The sequence below is a fragment of the Numida meleagris genome, chromosome 9 (assembly GCF_002078875.1).
Source record: "Numida meleagris isolate 19003 breed g44 Domestic line chromosome 9, NumMel1.0, whole genome shotgun sequence".
Lineage (NCBI taxonomy): Eukaryota > Metazoa > Chordata > Aves > Galliformes > Numididae > Numida > Numida meleagris.
This window is the reverse complement of record NC_034417.1, coordinates 2,914,494-2,942,388: the sequence shown is the minus strand read 5'-3', so window position 1 is coordinate 2,942,388 and position 27,895 is coordinate 2,914,494. Positions and strand designations below refer to the sequence as shown.

At 44.1% G+C, this 27,895-nt stretch overlaps 2 protein-coding genes and 1 long non-coding RNA gene across 6 annotated transcripts in view; 2 read left to right on the top strand and 1 right to left on the bottom strand.

Moving 5' to 3' along the window:
- Positions 1 to 18,656, top strand: part of IREB2 (iron responsive element binding protein 2) — a 27,571-nt gene extending 8,915 nt beyond the window's left edge. Inside the window, exons 5-22 of the mRNA XM_021406856.1 lie at positions 143 to 364; positions 1,750 to 1,819; positions 2,999 to 3,182; positions 3,648 to 3,787; positions 4,481 to 4,652; positions 5,400 to 5,500; positions 6,048 to 6,164; positions 7,257 to 7,416; positions 8,259 to 8,394; positions 9,072 to 9,156; positions 9,729 to 9,885; positions 10,153 to 10,277; positions 10,541 to 10,645; positions 10,899 to 11,041; positions 16,514 to 16,661; positions 16,748 to 16,870; positions 17,527 to 17,712; positions 18,246 to 18,656. Coding sequence (XP_021262531.1) covers positions 143 to 364; positions 1,750 to 1,819; positions 2,999 to 3,182; positions 3,648 to 3,787; positions 4,481 to 4,652; positions 5,400 to 5,500; positions 6,048 to 6,164; positions 7,257 to 7,416; positions 8,259 to 8,394; positions 9,072 to 9,156; positions 9,729 to 9,885; positions 10,153 to 10,277; positions 10,541 to 10,645; positions 10,899 to 11,041; positions 16,514 to 16,661; positions 16,748 to 16,870; positions 17,527 to 17,712; positions 18,246 to 18,356 — 2,485 coding nt within the window. The 3' untranslated portion in view covers positions 18,357 to 18,656. The remainder of the gene's footprint in view (positions 1 to 142; positions 365 to 1,749; positions 1,820 to 2,998; positions 3,183 to 3,647; positions 3,788 to 4,480; positions 4,653 to 5,399; positions 5,501 to 6,047; positions 6,165 to 7,256; positions 7,417 to 8,258; positions 8,395 to 9,071; positions 9,157 to 9,728; positions 9,886 to 10,152; positions 10,278 to 10,540; positions 10,646 to 10,898; positions 11,042 to 16,513; positions 16,662 to 16,747; positions 16,871 to 17,526; positions 17,713 to 18,245) is intronic.
- LOC110403556 lies at positions 13,321 to 27,053 on the bottom strand. Of its 3 annotated transcripts, none has more exons than XR_002441725.1 (4): positions 26,108 to 27,053; positions 25,065 to 25,375; positions 24,669 to 24,857; positions 13,321 to 13,717 (listed from the first exon to the last, which is right to left on the bottom strand). It is a non-coding gene; the product is annotated as an uncharacterized LOC110403556 (long non-coding RNA). The 3 variants fall into 3 exon arrangements; XR_002441723.1 differs by lacking the exon at positions 13,321 to 13,717 and adding an exon at positions 23,234 to 23,763; XR_002441724.1 differs by lacking the exon at positions 13,321 to 13,717 and adding an exon at positions 23,770 to 24,113.
- On the top strand, positions 22,298 to 27,895 carry HYKK (hydroxylysine kinase). 2 transcript variants are annotated; one of them, XM_021406868.1, is made up of 5 exons: positions 22,298 to 22,419; positions 22,863 to 23,226; positions 24,622 to 24,764; positions 26,977 to 27,160; positions 27,303 to 27,895. In XM_021406868.1, exons 2-5 carry the CDS (start codon positions 22,884 to 22,886, stop codon positions 27,764 to 27,766), a joined length of 1,134 nt encoding a protein of 377 aa, XP_021262543.1. In that variant the 5' UTR covers positions 22,298 to 22,419; positions 22,863 to 22,883; the 3' UTR covers positions 27,767 to 27,895. The 2 variants fall into 2 exon arrangements, with proteins under 2 accessions (XP_021262543.1, XP_021262544.1); XM_021406869.1 differs by having other exon boundaries at positions 22,299 to 22,419; positions 22,877 to 23,226.

The window sequence follows — 27,895 nt, the reverse complement described above, 5'->3', positions numbered from 1 at the left end:
TCAGTGATAGTTAACTTCGCATCAGGATTGGAATAAAATAACTTCGACTCCTTCTTTTTTTTTTTTAAGTTATTTATCCAAAAGGTTTGTGGGGTGGGGAGGGCAAACAAAACTAATACGCTTCTGCTGTTTGACGTTGCAGTGCAATACAGAACGCCCCGAATCCTGGAGGCGGTGAGTCGCAGAAGCCCACGGCCAAGCTTTCCCCGCTGAAAGGACAGCCCAGGAAGCTGCCGTGCCGGGGGCAGAGCGGCTGCAAGGGGCCTTGCAGTGCAGGAGAGCTGAGCCGCGCCTCAGGACAGTTCTCTGCGCAGATAGAGAACACACCGATCCTCTGCCCTTTCCACCTTCAGCCGGTGCCCGAGTATGAGAACTTACTCTTTTTATTATTTGTGTTGTTAAGCGCTGCCTGTGGCAGCTTATAGAGATGTGATGTAGTAGGTGGTGCAGACTGCCCTTTGGCTGGCTGCTGTTTTTAATTACATTTTGAGACTTCCCTTATTTACCAAGTAAGCCTCAGTGAAACATTGATTTTTATAGCTAAGAGTAAATGTTTGTTTTCTTGTGGGATCTTCATAGGAGTTTCTAGCTCTTACAGACCAGCGTATACATCGCTTCTGTCTCATGTTCCATCTGTCACTGGGCTGACATTCACTGTACATCCCGCTTGCGTGTAATGGCACAGAGGAACCTCATCTGTTTCTTTTCCAGATTTTCAATATTATGAGCAGTTCATCGTGCACTGTTCAATCTATGACAATTACACGTAATCTTCCTTCTTTCAGCTGCCATCCCCTTTCTCTCACAGACTGGTCAGATATCTATCTCTTTGTGCCTGACCGGTGTAAAATTTAAAAGCTGGCTGTGTTTGTAATTTTATAGATATGCGAATGTTTCTGCTCAGTCCAGATGTGGGAATGCAGAGTTGGTGATGTTTTCAGTTATACTGATGCTTCTGGCAGGAAACCAGCAGTGTCATTTGCTAAGCTGCAGTTTAATGATGACTGTTCCTCAGGGCCCTGCACACTGCTAACCCTCTGACACCTCACAGGTCATGGTGTGCAATAAAATACACCTCTTTAATACCAAGGGTTCTCTTTCTTTCTGCTGCAATGCACATATATTCCCTTCCTTGTTCTCCTTCTCAAAGCAGAAGTTATTTCTCTTAAATTGTGGATTACTCCTTCGTAATGAATATCAGTATCTTAATAACTTACAATACCAACGTTCATGTTATTTGACGGTACTGATGAGTACTTGTGAATGAAAAGAAGTGCCTGACAGGAAAAATATTCAGCTATGGGGGATTGTTACCATTGTCATAATGTTCTCCTCAGCTCCTCAAGAGCTGGTACTGAGTGTGAAGTGTTTTCCATGTGAACTGCTGGGCGCTTTAGTTCCTTACTGTAATTGAAATTTCAGGAGCACAGCCTATAAAAACCCTGGTTAGAGGGGAAAAAAATGTACGTGCAAGAATAGATCTCTTATAGGGTTGTTTTGTTTGTTTTAGATGAAATGGAGCAGGCGAAGTAAACCTGAAATAAATCTGTTCTCAGCACAGATCAGATCGATTATTCTTGAGTGTTTACAGAAAGTGTGCTGTAGGGAGGGAATTAGCTTTGTTCTAATAAAGCACTTCAAATTTTGCTGTGGGCTTAAGTAAGTCTTTCATCAAACAAGCAGAAACAACTTGTTCTTCTGTACTTCGAAACAGTTTATGATAGTGCTTGTAAACTTGTGTCTTCCTAGGCCTGAGACGGTATTGAAAAATCAAGAGATGGAATTTGGCAGAAATAGAGAGAGGCTTCAATTTTTTAAGGTACGTCTGTGCGCCTGTGTGTTTCGTATGTTGCATGTTCTGGTGGGTTTCAGATCTTGCTGTTTGTCTACCAGTGTTCAAGTTCAGATGATAAATGAATGTAGCTTGTCAGGCTCTAAGTCTGAGTTTAGTGTGCGAGTATAAAGTGGGCTAGTAGCAGGTTTATGAATTTCAATTTAAAATTGCTAGACAGCAGAAGTTCTAAACCTAGATGTCATGTAAAGGGGAGAGAATATTTAATTCTGATTTGAAAAAGTGGATACTGATTGATTCGGTCTTGTCAGTGTGAAGGTAGTGCACAAAGTAGACACAAAGCATTAGTCTTGACTGAAGTTTAATGAACTCTGCTGCAGGTCACAGTGGGCTTTTTGGATAGCAAGTTTGTTTATCCATGCTTGTGCTGCAAATCTTACTGAAGGTACAAATGCTAAATGGAAGCTGATATTGAGGCATTGCTGCTCTCCAACTAGGCAGCAGTGCCAGTGGACTTGTTTTAAGTGCAAATCTTGTGGTGACTATCAGCTTCCTTATAGCCGAGGATCTGCAGCATTGGTATTTGATCCTCATCCACTAATTTAATGTGGATTAGGAATCCAATGAAATGGTCTAAATATCTTTTCATACGAGTAGACTAGGAGACTTCTTTAAGAAAAGCTGCAGATCAGCTTGTATGTATGAAGAGCGAGGGAAGGCGCCGAGCTGGATTTTGTTACAAGCCTCCATGGCAGTTTCTTTTGCAGCTATGTGGCATCTTGAGCTTGCATGTAGTAAGGGACTTGTATAAATTGCTTCCTTAGTCACACACAGGTATGTAAAACCTAAACTGACGTCTGTGATAAATGTTAATGCTAATTTTGTTGTCTAAATATTAGTCTTGGCTGTGCTTGAAAATCAGTTGCGTGAGCTAGAAAGTAAGAGACTTGTACAGGCCTGCATTTGGGGGTTAGGAATTATCGATTCAGCCTTCAACAGAATTGAGTGAGTGGTTTTGTTTCGCATTTACGAATGCGTAGGATCCGAGGAGCTCATGGAACTGTTGGACCAATGAGTGAAAGGCACATAAATAGCAAGTACTATTGTTTTGTGTATCAGCTTTGTTGTTTTAGTTGTGTTCACAAAAGAGCTGAATAAATCTTTGAGAAAAATCTCTCTCTTTTCCTCATTTTGGAAAAACAACAGTGGAGTTCAAAAGTTTTCAAGAACACTTCCATAATACCACCAGAGACTGGAATGGCACACCAGGTTAACTTGGAGTATCTCTCAAGAGTTGTTTTTGACGTGAAAGATTTCCTATATCCAGATAGCGTGGTTGGCACAGATTCTCATACAACCATGGTAAATGGCTTAGGTATCTTGGGCTGGGGTAAGTATGCAAAGAGTAACTTGACAGCAGTTTGACAGGCTTACTGAAGCATTATTGAGGAATACTTTCTTCCTAGTGGAGAGCTGTTTCAGGCTCTGTCTTGAATTCTTCAGAATGTATTTTTTGTCTCAACTAACATTTCTTACCATCTTGCTTGATGTAATTTCAAGAGAAAATCTTGGATATCTTAATTGCTTTTTGTGCATGCGCTTTAAAATTTGGATTAAGGTTTTCTTCATCATGGAAAGTAAACTTAAAGAATATCTTCCTAGTTAAGGATGAAGTCAAACAACTTCAGCAGTAGCCTTGCTTGTTTCTTCATGTGCAAATACTTAATGGAAAACATCTGCGTTTCTTGCTGTAGCCTCTAGACTTATAGCAAGGCTTTATTAGACTTTGGAACTTAGAAATATTCAGTGTCTGTTTACTTAAACTGATAAAAACAATGTAATATTCTCCCTGCAGGTGTTGGGGGAATTGAAACAGAAGCTGTGATGCTGGGGATGCCGGTTACTCTCACTCTGCCTGAGGTGGTTGGGTGCGAGCTGACGGGCACAGCCAGCCCGCTTGCTACGTCCATAGACATTGTTCTGGGCATTACAAAGGTGAGTTCAGTGCCTGCTCAGACAAAGTAATCCATGGGTTTTGAGAAGTAAATGAAATCCTGGCAGTATTTTTTGGCATGCCTTTAGTCATAGTAATGCAGGAAGATTCCCATGGTATCTAAGAGTTTTTACTTAATAGTCCTCTGGAGTGTTTGTCTTACGTAGTGGATTATTTATAGGCTCTCAAAAAAAAAAAGTATTTGTAGGAGAGTGGAACATGCAGAATCCTTGTTTTTTATTTTTTTATCTATTTTTCTTCTGTTGACAGCATGTAGGCTTCTTTTCTAGCTCAAACTTCTTCTGGGTACCCCTTTTTTTTTTTCTAAAATGTTGCAAGACAAAAGGTCCATCTATGGTTATGAGCTGGTATTACTAAAAAACATACCTTCTGGAGCCAGGGTTTTGCCAGAATGGCACAAAACTGCCTGTCTTAGTGGATCAAGAGCCAGTGTCAAAGCACTTAGGAGCTTTGATTGCTTTGAAAATGTTCTTTCTGACATGATACTTTGAGAAGCATCCAACTGTTTTTGGCTAGGACATCTGAAGAGCTCAACTGCCAGTAGAGGTGTGTCATATGATGTCAGTGTCCAGTCTGGAATTCAGAACTCAGCATGTTGTGGTTTTTTTGCTGTTTGCAAGAGGCATTGCTTACATTGTTTCTCTGCATACCAAATGTTGTGTTCTTTTAAACAGCATCTTAGGCAAGCTGAAGTCGCTGGGAAATTTGTTGAGTTCTTTGGGAGTGGAGTTTCCCAACTGTCTGTGGCAGATCGAACCACAATAGCCAATATGTGTCCTGAATATGGTGCTGTTCTGAGCTTTTTCCCTGTCGATAATGTGACGTTGAAGCACTTAAAGCATACAGGTAAAGATGAAATCCTGGAAAGTGATTCACTGTAATAGTTGCAGATATGTGGCAGTGCAAAATTAAATGTCCCTGCAAAACCAAATCTAAAATACTTAATGAAACAGCAAATCAAAACACACGTCTCTGATTGCCACTTCATTTTGAAGACTTCCACTGGCACCTTAAACTAAGGCAGAAGGATATCCGTTCCTTATTGAGCTAGAACAAATAGAGAACACCACAGGGCAGCAAACAGTTAAGAAAAAAGCTTACCTGAATTAGTAAGCCTTTCTGAAGCTGAAACCTGACATGTTTGACTTAAGCATTTTTAATAACCAACTTGCATGGGTTGGTCAGCACAGAGCAAACTGATTGGATTTTTTAACAGTTGCCAGTTATACTGGATGATGTTATCAGCTAAACATAAGATCTGTCTTAAGTAAATCTTAAGTTTATGAAGACCTTCCTATATTAAGGGGCAAATCTGTAAGTTTAATTAGTTACAATTTCTAATGTTTAAACAGTTTATTTTGTTCCTTGATATGGAGAGGGAAAGTAAAACAAAAACACAGCTCCCCGGTATTTTAATGTATGTACCATTCGTGAATAGCTCCTGGGGAGTCTAATATCGAAGTGGTGAGCCTTGGGGGGAAAAAAAAAAAAAGTACTTTGAATGTTCAAGGATAATTCTTGATTGAAACAGTGTTAATTTCTGAGAGTTAGTGGTTTTTTTAATGCAGCTTTCTTATGTTTGAATTTACTAAGGTTTTGATGCGGCCAAGCTTGAGGTTATGGAAGCATATCTTAAAGCTGTGAAGCTATTTAGAAGTGATGAGAGTTCTTCCGGAGAACCCGAGTATTCCCAGGTATGCTTGAAATGACTTGTTGTATGTTTGGTTCCATAACAAGTAACAGCTCTGGATTTAAGTTTTGTCTCCTGCTGTAATTTTTGGTACTTTAATGAAGTTGCATTTATTAACTCACAATTCGAAGCAGGGCGTGTTTGCAAGGCATGGACAGAGGTGTGGGAAAGAGAAGAAGTAGAATAATGTTCATTTCAACCAATAGATCTTGAATTCATGTCATTCCCAAGTACTTATGCAAGTCTTAGGGATGATAAGAAAGGCTAGGAATAATGATAAAACATTTTAATAAAAACCTTTCAAGGTTTGGCTGGAGGAGCTGCTTTTACGATGGAAGGCTGGGTTCCATCTTGGAGGTGCCTCCTAACCTGGGCTTTCCTGTGATCAGCAGCCTGGTACAATGAGACAGCTTGGAGCTGAAGGCTAGTTTTAATGTCTCAAAACACTGACATCTTAAACAAAACAGGTCTGAGCATCTCTACGGAGTGCATTAAATACAGTGTGGAACTGGGATTGATAATGCATGCTTTTTCTTTCTCTCTTTCTTTAGGTAGTGCAAATTAATTTAAGTTCTATAATTCCGCATGTCAGTGGCCCCAAAAGATCCCAAGATAGAGTGGCTGTCAGTAACATGAAAAGTGACTTCCAAACGTGCTTAAATGAAAAGGTTTGTACAGCTGCTGTATTCTTTCAAAGGTGCTTCTTACAATCCACATAAATGTTGTTTATTCCCTGCACGCCTACTGAGCTCTAGTTATTACTGTATGAACAGATAATCTAAAGAAAGTCTTCTATTGCTTGACAGGTGTCCCCAGGGTAGGAGCTGGTAAATCCTAGGTGTGCTTGTCATAAACATGACATGGAAAAATCCTTACTTGGCCAATTCAGATTACTAGTTTGGGAAATATTTTCTTATTTTTTTTCCAGAGGTTTTTAAACAGCTACATTTTATTTATTTTCCCAAGCTTTATGAGAAGAAAAATCATCTTGTGTTAAAAGAGATGCAGAAATAGTTCCAGGATTTGAAAATACCCGGTGTTATAGGTTTTTAACTTCTTTGATAGACCTTGACTTAGTGAGGGATTTTTGCTTGAAGCTTAACTTTACTTCACAGGGTGCTCTTAAACTCTTTTTTTTTGTAAGTAATATGCATGGGCATCTAAGAATGCACCTGATGTAGGAATGAGTGTTCATTTTTTAGTGTTCCTCAGGAAAATTCAAGTCTAGCAACAGTGTTAGATCAGAAACGTTTCCACTTAGTTACAAAATTCTGTCTTGGCTTTAGCACTTCTGGCTTGTAATGAGGTGAATGATACAGAAGGATCACTTGTGGTGGGGAGAGAGAAGTCATAGCTGATGATAGATGACAGTGGTAAGGAGCTGGAGGGCCTAGTCTGCTTTTTGTTGCAGTCCTCTTCCAAATAAAACCTTGGGTATGGCTCTAATTCAGAAAAAAAAATGTATAAAATCAGATGTATACTCTTAAGGAATTAGTCTTGTGTGTGTAGCAGGGAGTGAGTGTGAGATCAACCACACTTTGCAATAATTGTGACCAAATGCCAGTCAGTTAACATAATTATGAAGAAAGGAGACCGTTGTATATATGGCAAGTGAGGTGAACTGAGGGCTTTTTAAAAAATCACTTTGACTTCTAATGGGATAGCTGAGCATTTCTCTAAAACAAGGATTCGCTTGGTCTACTCACAGTGTCATAATTAGTGTAGCACGGTATTTGCTAACGTGTGTTTTTGTTATCTAGGCTGGTGTTAAAGGGTTTCAGATTGCAGCTGAAAAACAGAATGACATTGTACCTGTTCAGTATGAAGGAAACCAATACAAGCTATCTCATGGCTGCGTTGTCATTGCTGCAGTTATCAGCTGTACAAATAATTGCAATCCGTCTGTCATGCTTGCTGCAGGTATGTTATATCTGATGGAAACTAACTGGACACTGTTTTGCCAGTGTTTACAGAGCCTTTGCCTTCACTTCTGTAGATCTCTTAATGACCTGAGACTTTCACACAGTAGACTTCTGGTTTTAAACCTGTATGTTTTGAAGGTTATGCAATGCAAGTTTCTGTCCAATAATACGATCTCAAAATTAATGTCATAAAGCAGTATTAATAATAGTAATTCCAAAACTATTTGGTAGCGTTTTTACAGATAACAAGTTTTAGGGCTGTCCTCAAATGGATGCATGTATGGATGCAGTTGTGGCAGGAGGTAGGCTCTAGCTTTGTCTTTGTCCTGGATGATAATGGCTTGAACACTATGGTTAGTGTGTGGCACTTTACACACTATGGCAGCAGTGTGGAAAGAAAATCCAGATTGCTGAAAAATTGCCCTTTGCCTTTAACACCAACTGAGGAGTTCGTGCCCTCCCTTCATAAGCTGTGGCTAGTTTTCCCTGAATAGTTCCATCTGCTCAGTCCTTGCTGTTTTCCATCTGTGGCTCAGGCAGGCTTTCCTTTGAAGCTGTGTGGCCTGTATCAGTAGATGAACAAATAGTGCAGTACTGACTGACTGCCAGCTAGAATGTGGGAAAGCTTTTTGTTATAGAAAATGGGCACCTGTATAATAGGAATGGGAACTAAAATCTGAATTATATTGCTATGAATTAAATAACTGTATTCCAACAAGTAGTTGGTTCAATTTAATGAACATGGGGACCTTCTGTTTCTTTTTTATGCTTAAGTAAGTTAGCATAATGTGGATGTTCTTTTAAGGGACATAAAAATATAAACTGTCTTTTTTTTTGTAGGACTTCTGGCCAAAAAGGCAGTTGAAGCTGGCCTAGTGGTGAAGCCCTACATAAGAACTAGTCTATCACCAGGCAGCGGGATGGTTACACATTACCTCAGTTCCAGTGGTGTTTTACCATACCTCAGTAAGCTTGGGTGAGTTTTGGTTCTTATTTGTAACTCGAGAAAATAGTATGTGTGGGTTTTGTACGGGCTGGTAAGTACACTTGCTCTGCTTTTTGGGATGGCTAATTCATGAGTTTGCTAGTTTGTCATTTTAATTTTGTTTGGTCGAAGTTGAGCTTCCCTCGATTTTATTCCTACCTTGCAACTTTATGATGTGTACATCTCTACCTTAGCTGAACTCTGGCTTTCAGTAACAAGCTGGGTGTGTAAGTGGCTTTCACAGAATGCACTTAGTCCTACATTTCAGAAGTGGAAGCTGGATGTGAATTCTTCAGGGCAGTCTGTTAGTCTTCAGCCTGTGTTGCTGTTGGGCCTGCTTTTGGTTGCTCGGTAGCTGTAACAACTGCATTGTTCACACAGCTGTGCAGTGTTAAGAATTACTCTGTGAAGAATGTTACTACCTTTGTGTTACCACTACTCACTGAGCAGAAATATTTTACTTGGCTTAAGTTGATGGTTACAAGAATATCACCTTGTATCTTGCCTGCATCAGTGAGATGCAGTGTCTGACATGCAATTCCTAGAATGTCAAATTACCAAATAGGGAAAATAAAAATTCCTCAGTGACTACTGCTTGAAAAAAAAAATTGCTGACAAATTGCTCTTCATTATTTAGGGCTCTACTTTATTATTTTTTTCCAATGCAGGTTTGAGGTTGTTGGTTATGGGTGTTCAACGTGTGTTGGAAACACTGCTCCCCTTCCAGAAGCCATCAGGAATGCAATAAAGCAGGTAGAGCTCTGAAGCTTGTGTAATACAGAAATGTGTCCTACTGTGTTAACTGATCAAGAAATGCAGTAATCTGTGCAAAAGGCACTTTATTCCTGGTTTGGGCTGTAGCTTGATGTTACTGCATTTCAGAGGGAGACAGCAGTAATTCATTGTTATGTGAAATAGATGTAACAAGTGTGTGGCGTATAGATATTAATGCTAACATAAACATGTAGAACCTAATCTTAGGATGTAATGTGTGGGGATTTTCAAGAGTTGTGTCCTGGACTGTTTTATATCAGCAGTGTCTAAACAGCTGCAGCATTTTTCTCCTGTGAAATAGTAGAAGGGTGTAAGAAATAAGACAGGACTCGCTGAAGTGACTAGAGAGCACATCGGTTAAAAGTTCAGAAACTCCCCCCCCCCCCCCAGGAAGGAAGGGTAGCACCAGAGAACAAAATGCCTTTGTGAGGAAGGTTTAGGATACATATTCAAAGTGGAATGCAAAAAGGTCATCTTAGTCAACGAAAAATAATGTAAGCTGTTGTGGTACTGTGAGGTCCCAGAGAAATATCCTTGGGTCTGCCTTGCAGGGTGATATCATTGCCTGTGGAGTGCTGTCTGGAACCAAGAACTTTGAAGGACGTCTCTGTGACTGTGTCCGTGCCAACTACCTTGCTTCTCCCCCACTAGTAGTTGCATATGCTATTGCAGGCACTGTTAGAATAGACTTTGAGACTGAGCCTTTGGGTAAGTATTCTTTACCTCTGGTGGTTCTGCTTCTGATGCATGCCTAGAAGGGGTTTCCTCCTGTGCATTTCAACATACATCAACAGTGCATTTGAAGAGAAAGCACAATGAGCCTTGGTGTTGTAGTTTAAAAAAACAACAACAACATCATCCATTTCACCAATACAATTCTCTGAAAAGCTGTGTGTGTCTGTATCTATGAATGTATGTGTAATAATGGTCCTAAGGACTTTTCTTCATTAGCATTCTGCTTAAAACCTTGCTCAGGCACTGGCTTTAATGGCAAAAGTATCTACTTGAGGGATATTTGGCCCACACGGAAGGAACTACACACAGTGGAGGAAGAGTGTGTGATATCATCTATGTTTAAAGAATTGAAGGAAAAAATGGAGGTGAGAATGGTCTTTTATTCTAAATAAGAGTGCATTTCATTGTCACTTTATAATATTTTCCAGTGGAGTAGAATTGGATTGCCATTTATTTCCATTACACTAAATTAGAATTCAACTGATATGCATATCATGTATTAATAATATCCCATAAGGTAACTTGTAACATATAACAAATTGAGAAGAAGATCGCCAGTAAGTCTTTCTTTTCAGAATGTAAATAGGCCAGAAATCAGTTTCTCTGTTTTTCCTTACTTCTTATGTAGAAAGGAAACAAACGATGGAATTCACTGGAAGCACCTGAGTCACCTTTATTTCCCTGGGATTTGAAATCCACTTATATCAGATGTCCTTCCTTCTTTGATAAACTTGTAAGTACATTGGAGCTACCCACATGACTGCGTGCAAGTAAAGGAGTAGCTATTCCAGTAACGCTTCACCGTATAAGCAATACATTTCATCATCAATAATATTTCCCAGTCCTCCCAAATACTGTTTGTATGTCTGGAATCAGTCGAGTCTGTGCACCAATGTCTCTTAATATATTGCAGAAATATTTTTGTCTCTAAGGCTCTTAGTTAGGAAAATCTTTTGTTTCTCTTCCTCCCACCCCTTCTTCCCTAGGCCAAAGAACCGGTTTCGCCGCAGCCGATTGAAAATGCCCACGTCTTGCTCTATTTGGGGGATTCTGTAACTACAGATCACATATCTCCTGCTGGAAGCATTGCAAGGAGTAGTGCTGCTGCTAAGTACCTGACTAACAAAGGGTAAGGGTTTTTCATGTTAAACAGCTCTAATTATGTCAGAGGATGGCTTCACAAGTCAAATGACTGATCATTGCTGTTGGTTTGCATTATAAATGCCTGTCTGCACCAAATGGAGGTTGTACATGGTTAAGCAAAATAGTAACTGTTATTGATATTTATAAATAATCATCAGTCTTGGAGGTTACAACAAACAACTGAGATATACTCTTGGAGCTCATTTTTTGTAGCTGTTGTTACAGTAACATCTGCTGCTAAATACATGACAGAGCAAAAATAACACTGATTTACAGAGCAAATGGTGATCTTCTGTTAATGTGAGGTTAGTCACTGCTGCTGTAATTGGCCTGACAAAAAAAATCAGATGGATGAGTGGAACAGACGAGAAGCTCCAGAAACCTCTAACGTTTGAGTAAATGAACTCAGAAATGTGAATTTAGCGCTCTAGCTTATTTCTGCATCAGAAAGTATCCTGTAGTGTTAGTGGGTGCCTGTCACCTCCACTGAAATCTGGAAAATGCAGAATAGAATGAGATGCTGAGCTCTATAGCATCACAACTCTGCTGATTATTCTATTAGAATCATAGAATCACCAAGGTTAGAGAGGACCTCCAAGATCATCCAATCCAGCTATCCACCTATCACCAGTGTTTCCCACTCAACCATGTCCCTCAGTACAACATCTAAATGTTTCTTGAATACCTCCGGGGTCAGTGACTCGCCCACGACCCTGGGCAGCCTGTTCTAGTGCCTGACCACTCTTTTGGAGAAGTATTTCCTCGTGTCCAACCTGAATCTCCCTGGCACAACTTGAGGCCATTCCCTCTCATTCTGTCACTGGTTACATGGGAGAAGAGGCCGACCCCCACCTCGTCACAACCTCCCTTCAGGCAGTTGTAGGGAGCAATAAGGTCTCCCCTGAGCCTCCTTGTCTCCAGACTGATCCATCCCAGCTCCCCCAGCCACTCCCCATAACACTTGTGCTCCAGACTCCACACAGCACTGTTGCTCTTCTCTGAACATGCTCCAGGGCATTGACGTCCCTTCTGTAGTGAGGGGCCCAAATCTGAACACAGTGCTCAAGGTGCGGCCGCACGAGTGCTGAGTACATTGTAAAGGTGTATTATGATCAGTATAAAATTATGATCAGTAGCAAGGGAGTGTGGCAAAGCAACAGCCTGCAGTGCGGACTCTATTTCTAACTTGTATTCATAGAACATCCAGCCTGGCCTTGAATGCCTCCAGGGACGGGGCATCCACAGCCTCCTTTGTCAACCTGTTCCAGTGCCTCACCACCCTCTGAGTGAAAAACTTCCTCCTAGTATCTAACCTAAATCTCCCCTGTCTTAGTTTAAAACCATTCCCCCTTGTCTTATTGCTATCCACCCATGTAAACAGTCGTTCCCCCTCCTGTTTATACACTCCCTTCAAGTATTGGAAGGCCACAATGAGGTCTCCCCGGAGCCTTCTCTTCTCCAAGCTGAACAAGCCCAGTTCTCTCAACCTTTCTTCACAGGAGAGGTGCTCCAGCCTCTGATCATCTTGGTGGCCTCCTCTGGACCTGCTCCAAGAGCTCTGTGTCTGTCTTGTGCTGGGGGCTCTAGGCCTGGACACAGTACTCCAGATGGGGCCTTTCAAGAGCTGAGTAGAAGGGGACAGTCCCCTCCCTCTCCCTGCTGCCCACTCCTCTTTTAATGCAGCCCAGAACATCGTTGGCCTTCCAGGCTGCCAGCACACACTGCTGGCTCATGTCCAGCTTCTCGTCCACCAGGACCCCCAAGTCCCTCTCCGCAGGGCTGCTCTCAAGGAGTTCTTCCCCCAGTTTGTATGAATACCTGGGATTGCCCTGGCCCAAGTGCAGCACCTTGCATTTGGCTTTGTTAACCTCATTAGGTTCTCGTGGGCCCACTTGTCCAGCCTGTCCAGGTCCCTCTGGATGGCTTCCCTTCCCTCCAATGTATCGACTGCACCGCTCAGCTTGGTGTCATCTGCAAACTTGCTGAGGGTGCACTCAATTCCATTGTCTGTGTCATTGATGAAGATGTTGAAGAGCACCAGTTCCAAGACCGACTGCTGAGGGACACCACTTGTAACTGGCCTCCACCCTGACACAGAACCATTAACCACAACCCTTTGGCTGCAACAAGACAACCAGTTCTTAATCCACCAAACAAATTATTCCTTGGACCAGATCAGAGAAATGAAATCTCCCTCAAGTACCCCCCACACTTGGGCATAGGAAAAGTAACTGTCAAATGAAGAAACAGGACAGGACAACTGGAAAATATTCAGAACATTTATTTTTGGAACTTCTGTTCTCTATTCACTTGGTACCTAGGATCTATTCTTCCTGTAGCATAAATTGTGCTGATGTCCAACCCCGTCACCTCCAGCTCTGCTATCTGGTCCCAGCCCTGGTGGAGAAGGACCGTTTGGTATGGGAGATGTAGCATGATGTGGAGGAGCAGCATCCTGGTTGCTGCTGGGGGGCTCACTGCCTGCTGATGCTGCAGGGCCTGGCTGACTCTTCGGAGGGCTTCTGCTCAGGTGACCCTTCTTCAAATCCAGCTCCAGTGGGAATGCAGCTGGTGCCCTCTTTTGTACGCCCGCGCTTCACTTGAACCTTCTCAACAGGCAGGGATAATGTCTCTTGAAATAGGGGTTGTAGTAGCACAGTAACTGCAAAATGCAGAGAAGAGTTAGATGCCACAATTTCAAGACTGGAAAAGACAAAGATATGATTAATAATGAGAATCTCAAAAAGTAAGCAGAGTGGACTCTCAGGGAAGAGCAATGTAGGATTTTCAGAAGCACAAAAGTGGGTTTAGAAACACAAATACCACCAGCTTGCAGCCCCCTCAGTTGGGACTGGCCACCAATCCCATCTGTCCAAAGAGGTGTTCTATGGGCCGGGGGACTGCGTACCTCGCTAGAAATGGACACAGCTCCGGCTGCTGGGAATTTTGCACGTGAGGCAGGTCTTGGCCAATGCCCTTCCATAACGAAGAATCCATGAAGGTAGAGCTGGCGAATGAAAGCTTTCATGCTGCCAATGTTGAGAATGTGCAGAGGTCCTCTCCTTCCGACCACTTCTGTTTTGAAGAAGGTTTCCTCAATCACAATAGAGTGTCCATCGTCACCCCGCCACATGAACTGATAGCGATTGCTTTCCACAATTTCCTGGAGTTTTTGTAGAAAGGAGTTGTTGGCTTTGCAAGAGCCCTTCTTGTGAAGATTAAGCCGTAGTCTTTTTGCACAGGATTCCTCCTGTGAACCTTGAGAAGTGTTTTCTTCTCGTGTCAGTCCTAAGGCAGCATCCCAAGCTGCTCTCTTACCCCGTCTTTGCAGGACAGGAGAAGCCAAGACTGCCAAGTCAGTGTTCGGAACAGAAACTTCAGGTGTTTCTGGTGAAGATGTCTCTATTTTAATTATTAATTGTTCACCCTGACAGGAATTTCTGTCCATGGGGGTTTCCCCAGCCAACGCAGGTTGTCCTGCCAGCAGCAGGATGGAGCGCAATGACACCTGTGGTGTGAGGAGGTGGGTTGGGATGTTCACAGGTATCACCAAGGTGACCATGCTGCATCACAGTGACATCACAGACCGGTGGCTGTTTGCTGGGGAAATGGGGCAGGGGCATCCTTGTTAATGAAGGAAATATGTAAGGAAATATGATCCAAGATATTTATGCTGACTAAACCAGGAGGCAAAAAGAAAACTGTAATTTCCCTGAGGGAGACTTTTTCAGTCATGCCTTCATTGGGTTTCTGTAGGAAGTTTGTTTCCGTCTGTGAAACAGATGGGTTGATGGTTGGACTTGGTGATCTTAGTGGTCTTTTCGAACTGTGATGATTGTCTGATCCTATGATCTGGTTACCTAAGGATACAATCAACCTCAAAACAGGAGTTGAGAAATTTCTGTGGTAGGCTTAACGTGACCCCAGGCAGAGAGATCTTAATACAAGAAGGTGGTGGTAAAAATGAATGAAAAACTTCTTGTTAAAGCATTTTGCAGATAGTGAACTTCATTCTTGCCTAGAGCAGTAGTGCAAAGTGGGTCTGGACAAGAAGCTTGAGCATTATGAAGAGTCATAGCGCCTGGTAGCATGTGAAGAAAATTCATTTCTAGGTTCTGTAGGACTTGCAACATTGAGAGTGTGTGGGTTTTGTTGGGAAAGAGAGCAGCTGCGGGGACAAGCAGGCTTTTGGACAGAAAGGCTTATGAAGGCCATGATGACCACGTTGGTTTCAGAGAAGTGCTGGGCAAGCTGGATGGAGAGGGGAGCTCACACATCCCTGGAAGGCTGCCCTGGCTCTGAGCCCAGCGCTGCCCCTTACAGCAGTCCAGCAGCCCTTGCCGGCTGTCTCTGTGGCAATGTGATGGCAAGCTCTGCTCAGCACTGCCCTCCCTCGCTGCCAGGAGGGCTGCCTGCATGCTGGCAAGCGCAGGATCATGCAGCGGAAAAAGGAGGTTGGTGCAAGGGCACACCTCCTCCAGAGCTGGAGTCCTGACACAAGCCGCTCAGAGAGCTGTCCCTGATTAATGCCAGTATGAATGTCTCCAAAGCGCCCATCTGTGTGGTGTCTGAGCTCACCTCTTCTGTTGGAGTGGGATTCCATCGGTGTTGCACAAGAAGCTGCCCACAGCTGGAAGCCGCTCCCTGGCAAGAAGCTCAGCACGGCTCAGGTTGGTGAGCAGAAGGGCAGTGCTGGTGCCAGACACGTGCTGCTCGCAGGACAGCCGCATTCACCTCCATGACCACAGGGGATTCCCACAAGCTGGGTTCTGCCTTCCTCGAGGCTATTTAAAGCCTGGCAGCCAAGAGTCAAGGTCAGGGTTGAGGGTGGGCAGTGCCGGCTCCACCCCTGCTAGCTCTGCAGCCCGCCTGGCAGAGGCAGAGTACTTTTGCTGGCTTTAGAAACCCCTAAAAAGAGCTTTTTCATCAGCCTTTTTTGCTTCAGATCCCTTTTGCCCAGCACAGTCTTAACCTGCCCTGAAGCTGGTCTCCGCATTCCATCTGAATGAGTATTGTTACAAGAAAGGAAAAAAGTTAATTAACTTTTACTCCGAAGTTTGTCACTTGATTTGAGTAAAGCTGTCATTTTGCTGCAATGTTTATTGATAACCATCCTGGCAGAGGATTAGTAAACGTGCTTTTTTACTGTGGCAACTCCTGAGCTGGAACAATTGCCATGTGATTCTTCTGTAAGCACTGTACTGTTCATAACACTTCCCAGTGAAGTAATAGATAAAACACATTTAAACTTGCAGCTTTACTTATGAATAATCTAGCAATTATTTACATGTTCTTGATTTATAATGATTATATGTGTTAGATAAATAGTTTTGTGTCCTGTGCTGACAATGTAGTGGTTTTGAGTGATGCTGCAATACCTAGAATAATCATAGTACTGTTTTAAAGCAGCTCATTTCTGAAACGATGGTTTCCTTTTAAAATGCTGTTTTTACTTCAGACTCACACCTCGTGAATTCAACTCGTATGGGGCTCGAAGGGGTAATGATGCTGTGATGACAAGGGGTACATTTGCTAATATCAAGCTTCTGAACAAGTTCATAGGAAAACCAGCTCCTAAAACAATTCACTTCCCGTCAGGACAAACGGTAAGAACACTTGTGAAGCTACTCCAAAATTGAGATATGGATTAAGATCTCAGTCACTCAAGCTGTTTAATCTTCTTGTTCCACAGCTAGATGTGTTTGAAGCAGCGGAACTGTACCAGAAAGAAGGCATTCCTGTAATTATTTTAGCAGGAAAGAAGTACGGACTGGGCAGCTCAAGAGACTGGGCAGCAAAAGGGCCTTTCCTACTGGTACTGCTAGCTTGGTTTTTGATATCTGTGGTTTTTGGTGTTGTGGGGTTTTTTTGTTATCTAAAAATGCTTAATTTGGGGCATAAACATCTAGAAACTTTGTTGAAGGTTGAATGCAATACCTCATTTTATTTTTAAAACCTGAACAGTAACTTATGTTAAAACCTTCATGGAGGAGAACGACTGGTTGGAAGGGGAACTCTGAATTTGATGAACGTGTAAGATCATCTAGGTCTCCAGACTTCTTGAGTTAAATTAGACATCCAGTGATGGCTCTGATTGGATTCTGTAGAGTTTTTAGTATCTAACTATAATAAACTAATTTCCAGTAATATTCAGGATATGTTCTGATTTAGCCAGTTATTTTTGTGCAGCTCTGGAACAAAGGAAGCAACTGTATTCCATCTGGAGCTTGCTCCCTGTTAACTACAGCATGGTCACTACGCATTCTGAAATTGTTTCATACTGTTGGGTCTACTCAGGTTTATTTGCTATTGTCCAGCTGTAAAGCTAAAATGTTCCCTATCTGCAGGCCTCATGCAAAGCACTCTTCAACTTGAATTGCAAGATTTGTACGTAGAAGTATTTGAAGCTTACTTCTGCATTTAACTAACTGGCTGTTGTACTGAAATACAGAATTACTTGTATCTTCACAGGGTGTTAAAGCTGTCCTAGCTGAAAGCTATGAAAAAGTCCATAAAAGTCAATTGATTGGAATTGGCATAGCACCACTTCAGTTTCTTCCTGGAGAAAATCCAAGTACTTTGGGTCTCACTGGCAGAGAGCAGTTCTCTATATTATTCCCTCCAGAGCTGTCGCCCAAGATGACTTTGGATATTAAGGTATATCTGCAGCATCTTTGAATTTCTTGTTAATCATAAGCATGTTCAATTTCTTGTGCTTTCAGTCCTGATGATTGGAGGCAGGAAAAAATACTTAATCTTCTTCAAACGTGGACTGATAGTTTGGCCTGAAGTTTGTGCCAAAGTGCAAACGTAGGCACTGTATTAGAGCAGAATTGAGTCTCATCTCGTTTGGGCTCTTCTAAAGACGAAGGCACAGTTATTTGAGGGAGGCTTCAGCTTTCTATCCTGTGTCAAGTGTCTATATGGTAATGTTTTGTGCCATCTTAGGGAAATTACTTTCTTGTTGCTAACAGCAGGTGCATAGCACAGTCCCAACTGCATCAAAACTGAGTGGTTGGATTAAGTCTTGGTTCTGCTCCCAGCAGTGTCTCTGTTCTGCAGTGGCCAGTAATCAGATTGAATTGGCTTGTGTTAGGCAGGGCTTGGTTATAGAGCGCTAACTGAAAATAAGGAAGGGGAAGTGAAAGGAAAACTCTTAATGGGTGTCTCTGTTTGCTTTTGTTTTGAAGACAAGCACTGGAAAAGTGTTCAGCGTGTTTGCCTTGTTTGAGAACGATGTGGAGATAACTTTATACAAATGTGGCGGAAGTCTAAACTTTGTGGCTCGAAGATTCTTATAGTAGCTACTGACTGTACGGGTACCTCGCACTAACTGGTAACTCTGAAAATGCCTTGTGTGAACCCAGGAATCTGTACTGTGGAACTGCAGACAGCCCTAGTGTGCTCTAAGTTACTTCGTCCATGGATGTAAAAGATTGTGAATCATTGTAACTGCGACAAGATCCTTCCCGATTTTAAATAATATTCTAATGGTGCTATTAAACATTGCTAAAATCAACGTGTGTTGTGGCAGAGAGCTGTAAGTATGGAGGGGATGTTTTCTCAGACCATTTTGTAAATAAACCGTGTGAAATCTCAAACTGATTGTGCTGAAGATTATTATGTAAGAAGGTTTTCTGCAGTTGTTTCCACTTCGTTTTTGCACCTGTAAATCTGTGTGCTGCTGTTGGTTTAGGGTTGGCAGATGGTATGGAAGGCTAAAGGCCAAACAGGTGGGGTTCTTTTGGCATCCAGAGCTCAAAATAGATCTTCAGTTTTGAATGTCTTGCTCTTTAAATGATGGCCACATAACACCCATCGTGTCCCATATTATTACATGGAATTATATCCCTTCTGGATCCAGATGGAAAACTGACCACCCTGTGAAGTACTGTGGGCTTAGAAGCGTGACGTTTTTCTGGGCAGCATCTCTGCTTGTAAGAGAACGCCCACAGTACATGGTTGATGTTGAAGTGCAGCCCCCCAGCATTCTGGTAAGCTGCAATGTCCTTCAGTTGAAAACTTAGTTGTATCTTCCTTAAGCTTGTCCTTGGTAGCATTGGTTTTTACTGTATTGTCTGATATCATTTGCCAGAGAACTTCCCCTCAGTATTTGAACCTTTAAGAATTTATATTGTGACTGTTTAAATTACTCTGCTTTATATGCAGCCCGTGTCTGATCAGTTACACTTGTCCCGTGTTAAATTGCTGAGGTACCATGACTGCCTTTGAATGCTTTGGAATATTCTTTAGTTCGCAGCTCTTCCAAACAGGCACCAGGTTCCCCTGCTGAAGATCCCAGAACACTGATCAGATCTGGCTCTTAGCCACTGCAGCCTCACTAAATCTAATTATGAGCATACTGCTTACAAAAACTGTTTTGTATTTAACATTGATGGAAGATGCACAGTTCCTGCAGAAATGCTTTTGTTTTACCACTTAACTAATCACCAAGAGCTTCTAATCTGTGCGAATTTGTCTTTACTGATAGCTTCAGGTATTTCTGTGCTCCTGTATCTTGAACAGCATCATAATACCACTTATGGTTACGTAGCGATGAATTTCTCTTGGAGAACAAAGCTGCAGAAACTTGCCTATGAATTGTCAAGATTTTGCTTTTAGATTTTTGGTCTTGATAAACATTGTCTTAAATGTCCTAACTTGCAAGAAGACTACATGAGTTTTACTACGTGTGCTTTCAGTCTATAACTAGATACTAAGCCAGCTGATGTGCAAACTAACACATGCATCGCTGGCATCCTTAAATAATATGTTTGTGACATGCCTAAAAATCTGAAAAATAAAAAACCCTTACACAATTAATACAACATAATAATTGTTAGACAGTTCAGCTGCAAAATTCCATGTCATTGGCATAGTTCTGATACGCCTTTCTTCTTTTACTAGACAAAATTCCGTAAGGTTTGAGATTCCGTGTAACCTGTTTCACTAACTTTGCTGTGTTTTTCTTTTAGCTGAGATGAAAAAAACCTATTCCAGTGACTCATACCACTAATATGGGTAATAAGTCAATGCATTTTTGAATACTATATCCAACTAAATGCTGAATGATTTTCTGTTTTGTGGTACTTTTTGGTAATTTCATCAAGAATTGAGATCTTACTTCTTGTCTAACGGTATCTAACACTTCTTTTCCAGCTCAAAGGTTATATTCATAATTGAGGAAAATGCATGTTCGTTACTGAGGAACAAATGTGACTTTAGAGCTGACGCATAACGATGCTTTGTGCAGGAGGTAAATGAAATACAGCTGCAAGGCTATTTAAAATACTTGTGCAACTGCTAATGCTTGAGTGGGGCACAGCCTCCCGCCCTCCCCAGTGCAGTGACACTCCTTGCCTCAGAAGGAGACAGTGATCCAAGCCATGGCAAGGTAAACCAGTATTGTGAAGTTAAGTGCAATTTCAAGGGCTGTGACTTATGAGTTATTGCCACCAATACTCATCTCTTAAGAAGTGTGACAGTTTCATTACCATAGCAACTACTTAAAACCTGCTGCACTCTTATGCCTTAATATCAGTGAAAGACAGCTCCAAGCGCAGCTGCTGTCAACCTGGAGGCTCCTGCTATTGTTGCTGCAGTGGGTCCTCTCCTAAACATACCGGTGTCCATAGCATCTTTGTGACTTGTGCAGACTGCTTCCCACCCTTAAGATGTGTATGCCTGAAGGTGGTAGGTGCTGAGGGGAACAGCACTGCTTAGGTGCCCATCTCTTGCTTCTCACGCAGTAGTGAGCTGCCGTTACCCATGCTCACATGCCTGTCCCCTGCCCCCTTCTGCAGCAGGGAGCACCGACAGGTCCGGGTCAGTAACTTGGCAGTGAGGGCAGGATGTTGAACTTTGAACTCACTGCTAGGATCCTGTGAGCTTGAGATGGGCAGCGGTGAAACCTGCTTCTGGCAGTGGCAGGATACAATACAGGCAGAGGATTGCTGTGATCACACAAAAAAGCATTGTTCAATTAGACTTTCTAGTATCTTAAAGCATAGGAGAAAATACTCCTGTTTGAAGAAGTGACTGTGTTAGATGTATTTAACCTAGAATTCTCTCTCTCCAGTTTGATTTGGAGAAGAATATTCCGGTTTTTCTAAACATTTACTCTTTGTGCCCTCCCAAATGATCGAGCTTTGGGATAGTGTTGATGTTTATACATTTTACACCTAAGTTTAAGGACATGAAATTCTGTATATTAATCATATTTAAGCAACTGCAAATCGATGTCTGCTGTTTAAAGCCAACAAAAGAGTCTAAGTTTTAAGTTCAGTGAGTATTGTATAGATATCTTATGAGAAGTTCGGCTGATGACAATTGTGCATAAAATGTTACTGATACTGTAAATTATTTTTAATAAAGAAAATTGTATCACAGTTCTTGTATGTTACCATGTATGTTGAATAGAAGGCATGGACTAGTAGTAATGCGGCGCTGGTAAGTGTGCGTGAAGTTGGGGGGCAAGGAAGAGGGTATAATTGTGCATCCATTGGATTTGCTCAGTAGGAGCATCTCTCGCATGGTTTCCAAAGCGTGCTTTATTGGTTTAGAAGGAAACTTTGTGTTAGCTGAGCTTCAGCTATCCCTCTGGATATTCTACCAGTCATTTGCCTTGGAATAATTGGCATATTTTTCTTCAGGAAAACGTCTGCTCTCATTTTTAGAATGCAGAGCAGGCAGGCTCCTGGTTTGGGTTATGTTCTACGGCAGGTAGAGCTTATACAGGTGCTAGGGTTTGCAAAACTGGATGGGGGCTTGTCTGACAGCTGCCCATCTTCTACGCCTCCCTTTCAGAAGCGGCGTTAGACTTGCCTCCACAGCTGCTCAATTATTTAAGTCTTTCTTTGCGGTAACTGTAGGGGAGGCACAAGGAGCACCTTCCCCGTGTTAGCTTACCGATGCAGCTCGCTCCCCAGCCGGGTACAGGGCAGGCACGGAAAGCGCAGACCGGAGTGGGAGCAGAGCTGCTGGGAAACTAGGGCAGTGCTCGCGTGCAGCGGATCGGTAACGCTGCAGCTGTGTGTTGTGCAGAGGATGAGCGCGTTCTGCTCTGGCTGTAACCCGTGGCACATTTTAAGTCAGACGCAGTCAGAACGCTTTCCTGTTACAGACCGAGTGAATTGCAGGTAGCCAGAGCTTGAGACGGTGTCGGTAACAGTAGAAATCTTTCCCTCCCCGCTCGCTGCGCTCAGCCCTGCTGTGGGCTCGGAGTTCCGCCCGCCCTTTGCTCGCTGGCTCCGAGCGTGCGGGGCTCGGCGCGCAGTAGCGGGGCTGGGAGCCCCGAGCCCGGCTGTCCGGCAGCTCTGAGCGCTGCTGCGGGCCGAAGGCCGCTGACGGGCAACGTCGGTTCGGGTACGTGATTACGGCCAGAGGGACCTGGTTTTGTTCTGTGCTCGTATCGCGACTGCAACAGAGCGATCGTAGCCCTGTTGTGGGGCTGGTAGGGGGAGCGCTTCCCGGCACGCGCTTCGCTGCCGGGAGGAAGCCGCGCCATTCCCTGCCCCCAGGGCTGCGCAGGGCCCGCGCCTGCGGCTGAGCTGCGGCTGCCGCGGCTCCCCTGTGCGGGGCGGCTCCGCGCCGCTTCGTGCCCGCGGCCGGGGGGCGCTGCTCGGCGGCTCCTGCGCGGCGCGGGCACTCACGGGAAGGCCGGGCCGGGCCGGGGCACGGGAGCTTCTCCCCGGGCTGGGTAAAGGTCCGCGCAGCTCCCGGCATTGGGGGAGAGCGGGTCCGGCTCTGCGGTTCGTTCTTGCGGCCGTTATTGCTCCTGGTGTCACAGCACTGCTTACGGCTTGCAGCCTCTTTCCCTTAGAGACGCGATGGCTTCTGGAGACCACCACCAGCCACGGGCACTCACCAAGCCGGCATTTGGTGAGGAGGAGGTGGCCGAGCTGGTGGACAGGGTGTTTGGATTAAAGGCGGTGTGGGTCAGCCCCCTGCCCAGCTATGACGATCAGAACTTCCACGTGAGAGTCTCAAGCGGAGGTGAGGCTGAAGGGGCCGAAGAGTACGTCCTCAAAATCACCAACTCAGAAGACAGCGGGAAGCCCGCCCTCATCGAGGCGCAGACCCGGGCCATGATGTTCCTCAGCGCCCAGGGCTTCCCCTCAGCTACGCCCCGGCTCACGAAGGACGGCAGCATCATGTCTCTGCAGGCGGGAGGTGAGCGAGCTCCAGGAGCTGCCCATTGTCACCCTGCTTGGCGGTAGCTGTGACCGCCTCATCACTGCGCAGCGGGTGGCTGCATTGCTGCTGGATCCTGCTCTCTTGTGCTGACACAGGTGTGGAGTAATGCTGGACACCTGTCAGAAGGGAGAGAGCCCAAGCAAGCTGCAGAGGGCAGGTGGCTTTCCTCACGCCCCGCAGCTTCCGACTAGAGCAGTCCCCGCTGCTCTGGCGCTTCCCATAGATCCCAATCCATCGCACGCTTCCCTTTCAGCTTTTGGACTAGAATTTCTCACTTGAAGTAACTTTGGAGCATGCACGTACCTGAGAATGCCAGAGCTGAGCTCCATCAAATGCACTGCGTAGTGCAGAAAAACCCAGAGATGCTGGACCTTGAGCAGTGCAAGAGCAGCAGTGCTGATGAGGTTTGTGCACTGCGGCAAGCATCTGTAGGTGTGGGCTTGAGATATGGTGCAAGATGGCTCGCTCCTGGTTTTGCTGGTGGGTGGGTGATCCTTCTGGCAAGAACTGCCACTGTAGGGAAAGGCGGGTTATACTGAGGCTGCTTTTTCAGTTAAATTGCCCTGACAGTTTTTCTGGGTCTATTCATCTAAAATTGTTTTAGGTTGGCAATTTAGATGTAGCAGATGTAGTCATGACAAAATTGCACAGAAGGAGCCTCCAAAACAGAAATAAATTTGGCTATCAAATATAGAAACTCCAGGTTTCTTTGTAGCTGTTAGGGGATGGATGCATGTCAGGTGACCGTGCCTGTGAAAGTCCAAACTTCACATGCCAGCAGGCAAGCAAATCAAGGACAGGAATACTTAACTCTGAAAACAATTTCCATGTAATGAACTTGAAAAAACAGACATATCCATGCACTAAAAAAAAAAAAAAAAAAAAAAAAAAAAAAGAAAACCACATTGACTAAATCACAATATAAATTATTTGCCTATTTTTGCCCACAGAATGGTGTGAAATACAGTTCCAGCCTGTCTGTGATCTGCTGCAAGAATAAATTACTTAAACTGTGCTGGGAAGAAAATCTGTTAACGTGTTGCTTTCATTGTCACTGTAACTTCCACATACAAGCTGGGATTCCTGAGAACACCTTCTGCTACACAGCTTTGTAGGTGAGGGTCTGGAGGCACTGAGTGAAAGCTGTGGTGTGCAGGGTTTATTCCAAGTACAAGGACCAGGCATCCAGCACAGCCTGCAGGTGTGGCCAGGTTTGCACATCACTGTATCTCGTTCTGCTGAATCAAATCTTTGAGTGAAATCTGTTTATCAGCCACATCTGAGAGTGAAGAAACCATTTGCATACACGCTTGCATTAACTAACACTCAATAACATATGTTGAAGCAACTGACTGTATCTCTGCTTGTCAGGTAGCGGACCTGGAAACAAAAAGTACATGGTCAGACTGCTGACTTACCTGCCGGGCACTCCTGTGGCTAAAGTTGCTGCAACTCCTCAGCTTTTGTATGAGATTGGTAAGCTAGCTGCCAGTTTGGATAAAGCTCTCACAGAGGTGAGTGAGTTTTTGTTGCTCTGGCTTCATAGATTTCATTTGCGTTTCATTTCTCCTCTCTGTTTCTTACCGTTCTCTGTCAACTTTCCTGATCTGTAAAACAGAAGATGGTAATTTCAGAGCTTAATTCAATGTTCAGATGCCAGCCTCCATGCTGTAACTGGCTGTAAAACCTTTCCCCGAGTAACCTGACTAACCTGATCACTCGCTGCTTATGGCAGAGTCTCGGTGATCCTTTTGCAATGCATTTTTGTACATGATAAGAGAGACAGCATTTATTTTTGCTCACGCAGAACTCACCTGTTTGGCACTTGAAGCCTGGTAAATGAGGAGAGTGAGCCCTAGGCTGCCCGAATCAGAGCACGCATAGCTTGGTTCTGAAGCATTAAAATGCTTCTGTTGGGTCCTGCTGGCCAATCTTTTATTTTGAACTCGTTCTGACTTGCTCTCTTTCTCCTGGCCATTAGAACTGCGACCATTCCTGCAGCAGTAGCAGCTGTTTCCTTTTCTGTAATGCCAGCAGTGCTAATGGAGAGAGATGTGTGACACTGCTCTTAGTTCCACTGCTTTCAGTCAAATAATCTTAATGCATAAGAGATTATTTCTTCACTCTGTAATTATACAGGATAATAAAACTGATAAATCATCCAGTAATTAAGTTTGATACATAAAAGAATTCTTGCCTTATTGATGGCCTTTCATTAACCTTTTCTTTTTGTGTTCTGGCTACCGGCTTCAGACAATTATATGAAATGTGAATTGCTAGCTTTACTAACCACATTCTGAAATTACAACGGCATTTTTCCGTTGGGAAAGATAATTTACTATTGCCTTTTAATAGTCCGGTCCTGCTCTGATAATGTGATTAAAATAATTTATATAGGCCAGCTAGTCTCAAAAGATGCCTGTGATTTGTCCTGCCAAGGAGGATTTAGTAGACAAGAAAGCAAATTTTGATGGAAAAGGCTCTTAAGCCCTTAATATATGGATTACCGTGTACCAAGATTTGTCATCTAAGAGAAAGAATGCTACAGTTATTACTGTCAAAACTTCTCGATGTCATTGACACCAAAAATAAAGCCAAGGTATTACATTTTCTGATGGCAGATGGGAATGTACAGCCTGTCTTTTCTATCCAGTTAATTTGCTTTGTCAGCTTGACAGCAAGGCAATGTGCCATGCTTTCTTTTGTGCACAAAATACAATTCCACCACTTCCTCTTTCTGGTGTCTTTTTTTTGCTTGGATGCGTCTTGCATCTTCTAGTGGAAATATAAGCGGCTGCTGATGACTTTGCAGTGACAAAGGCTGATGTGATCGTTGAGATCTCTGTGTTTTTATTACCTTTCCCACATCTGGTATCCCATTTACTGCTCTGTGCTGATTTGTGCAGGCAGAATTGCAGTGGTTGCTCACCAGATGGCATTCTTCCTCCCAGCGAGGTGTTCTGCACAGGTTAGGGATCCTCTGTTGTGATTTTTGATTTAGGCTTGGTGTTGTTCCTTACTTATCCATAGAGTTACAGTTTTAACTATCATTTAGCTATCTAGATGTAACGGCCTTAATTCTAAACATGGGTTTCTCTTTAAAAGGAGCCAACTGCTCATGGGAAGTGAGAAGCACACACGGGGCTGTTTGCTGGGGTCTCTGTGTACTGCATGGATGTTTGAGAGCCTGTGGACATTTTCGTAAGAACAAAGTTCCATCCAGTAGCTCTGTCAAGCACTTCTGTCTTAAGGACATTGCATGTGCCAGCTGATTCTGAGCCTTGACCCCAGAAGCTGCCATCTGTGCATCTGTCTGTGGAATGTTGGCAGTTTTTGTCTCTCTTGCTCTGACAGCTTCTGTAGCACCAGCTGCACAGCCCAGCTGTGTGGCTGCAGCCTTGGCAAGGCTTCCGTGCAGCAGCATCCCTGTCACACCGCACAAAGTCACCCTCGATTTTAAGTGATTCGGTGACAAAGGGTTTAAGATTATCTATACTGGAAGAATGGAGGAAAAAAACATTCAGGTTTTATGTAGCTACTGATAGGCTTGCCTGAAATAATCCTAGCGATTCTGCTTTTACTTGTTGAAAAGTAATGGTCTGGGGCGTGGCTGTTTTTCAGTGAGTCTGGTAAGGAACCTATTAACGGGACGTTTCATCAAGCCCTTTAATCACGGCAACAGGACTTTTATTTATGGCCTATTTTCTCTTGTTCTTTTTTCTGAAGAAATTCCATCATCCATCAGTAGAAAGTCTGCATCGAGGCCAGTTCATCTGGAACCTGGCCAACGTCCCTCTTCTGGATCGCTACATCGACGCCCTGGGCCAGAACGAGTGCCGTGGTGTTGTGGAACAGGTCATCAAGCAGTTCAAAGAGAAAGTCACGCCCAAGCTAAGCAGTTTTCGAGCTTGTGAGTATTTTATTCCCAATAAATTACATTGAGCTGAGGTACTGGAGTTCGTTCCAGGAAACTGGGTTCGTGGAGAAGGAAATAAACCCAAGGATGCAGCTGATTTCCAGTGATTAAATGCCGTCTCTCGTTCTGCATTCAGGCATTAACCACGGGGATCTCAACGATCACAACATCCTGGTGGTGCCCAGCTCCCCGTGCGGGCCGGCCCCGCGCTACCGCGTGTCGGGCATCCTGGACTTCAGCGACATGAGCTACGGCCGCTACGTGTTCGAGGCGGCCATCGCCATCATGTACATGATGGTGGAGAGCACCGAGCCGCTCCGCGTGGGCGGCCACGTCCTGGCGGGCTTCGAGAGCGTCGTGCCGCTGACGGCGGAGGAGAGGGCGGCCCTGTTCCCGCTGGTGAGCGGCCGCTTCGCGCAGTCGCTCGTCATGGCGGCCCACACGGCGCTGCTGTACCCCGAGAACACCGAGTACCTCATGGTCACGGCCAGAACGGGGTGGAAGCACCTGACGGACATGTCCGCGCTGGGCCAGGAGGCGGTGGAGAAGACGTGGTTTGAGACGGCCGCGGCGTACGCGCGGCGCGGGCCGGACCCGTAACGCGGGCCCGCAATAAAGATGGCGGAGCGCGCTGCGTGGCACGGTCCTTCCGCCGAGCGGCGCGCGACGGCGGCAGCTGAGGGTGCGCGCGCCCCGAGGCGGGCGCGGGCACGTGGCGGAGGCGCGTGG

Bases quoted from the DNA above. Each gene is read 5' to 3' on its own strand.
- HYKK (XM_021406868.1), top strand. From the start codon at position 22,884: ATGGCTTCTGGAGACCACCACCAGCCACGGGCACTCACCAAGCCGGCA. The intron at 23,227-24,621 runs GTGAGCGAGCTC...TCTGCTTGTCAG, and splicing joins CATGTCTCTGCAGGCGGGAG to GTAGCGGACCTGGAAACAAA. The intron at 24,765-26,976 runs GTGAGTGAGTTT...TTTTTTCTGAAG, and splicing joins TGGATAAAGCTCTCACAGAG to AAATTCCATCATCCATCAGT.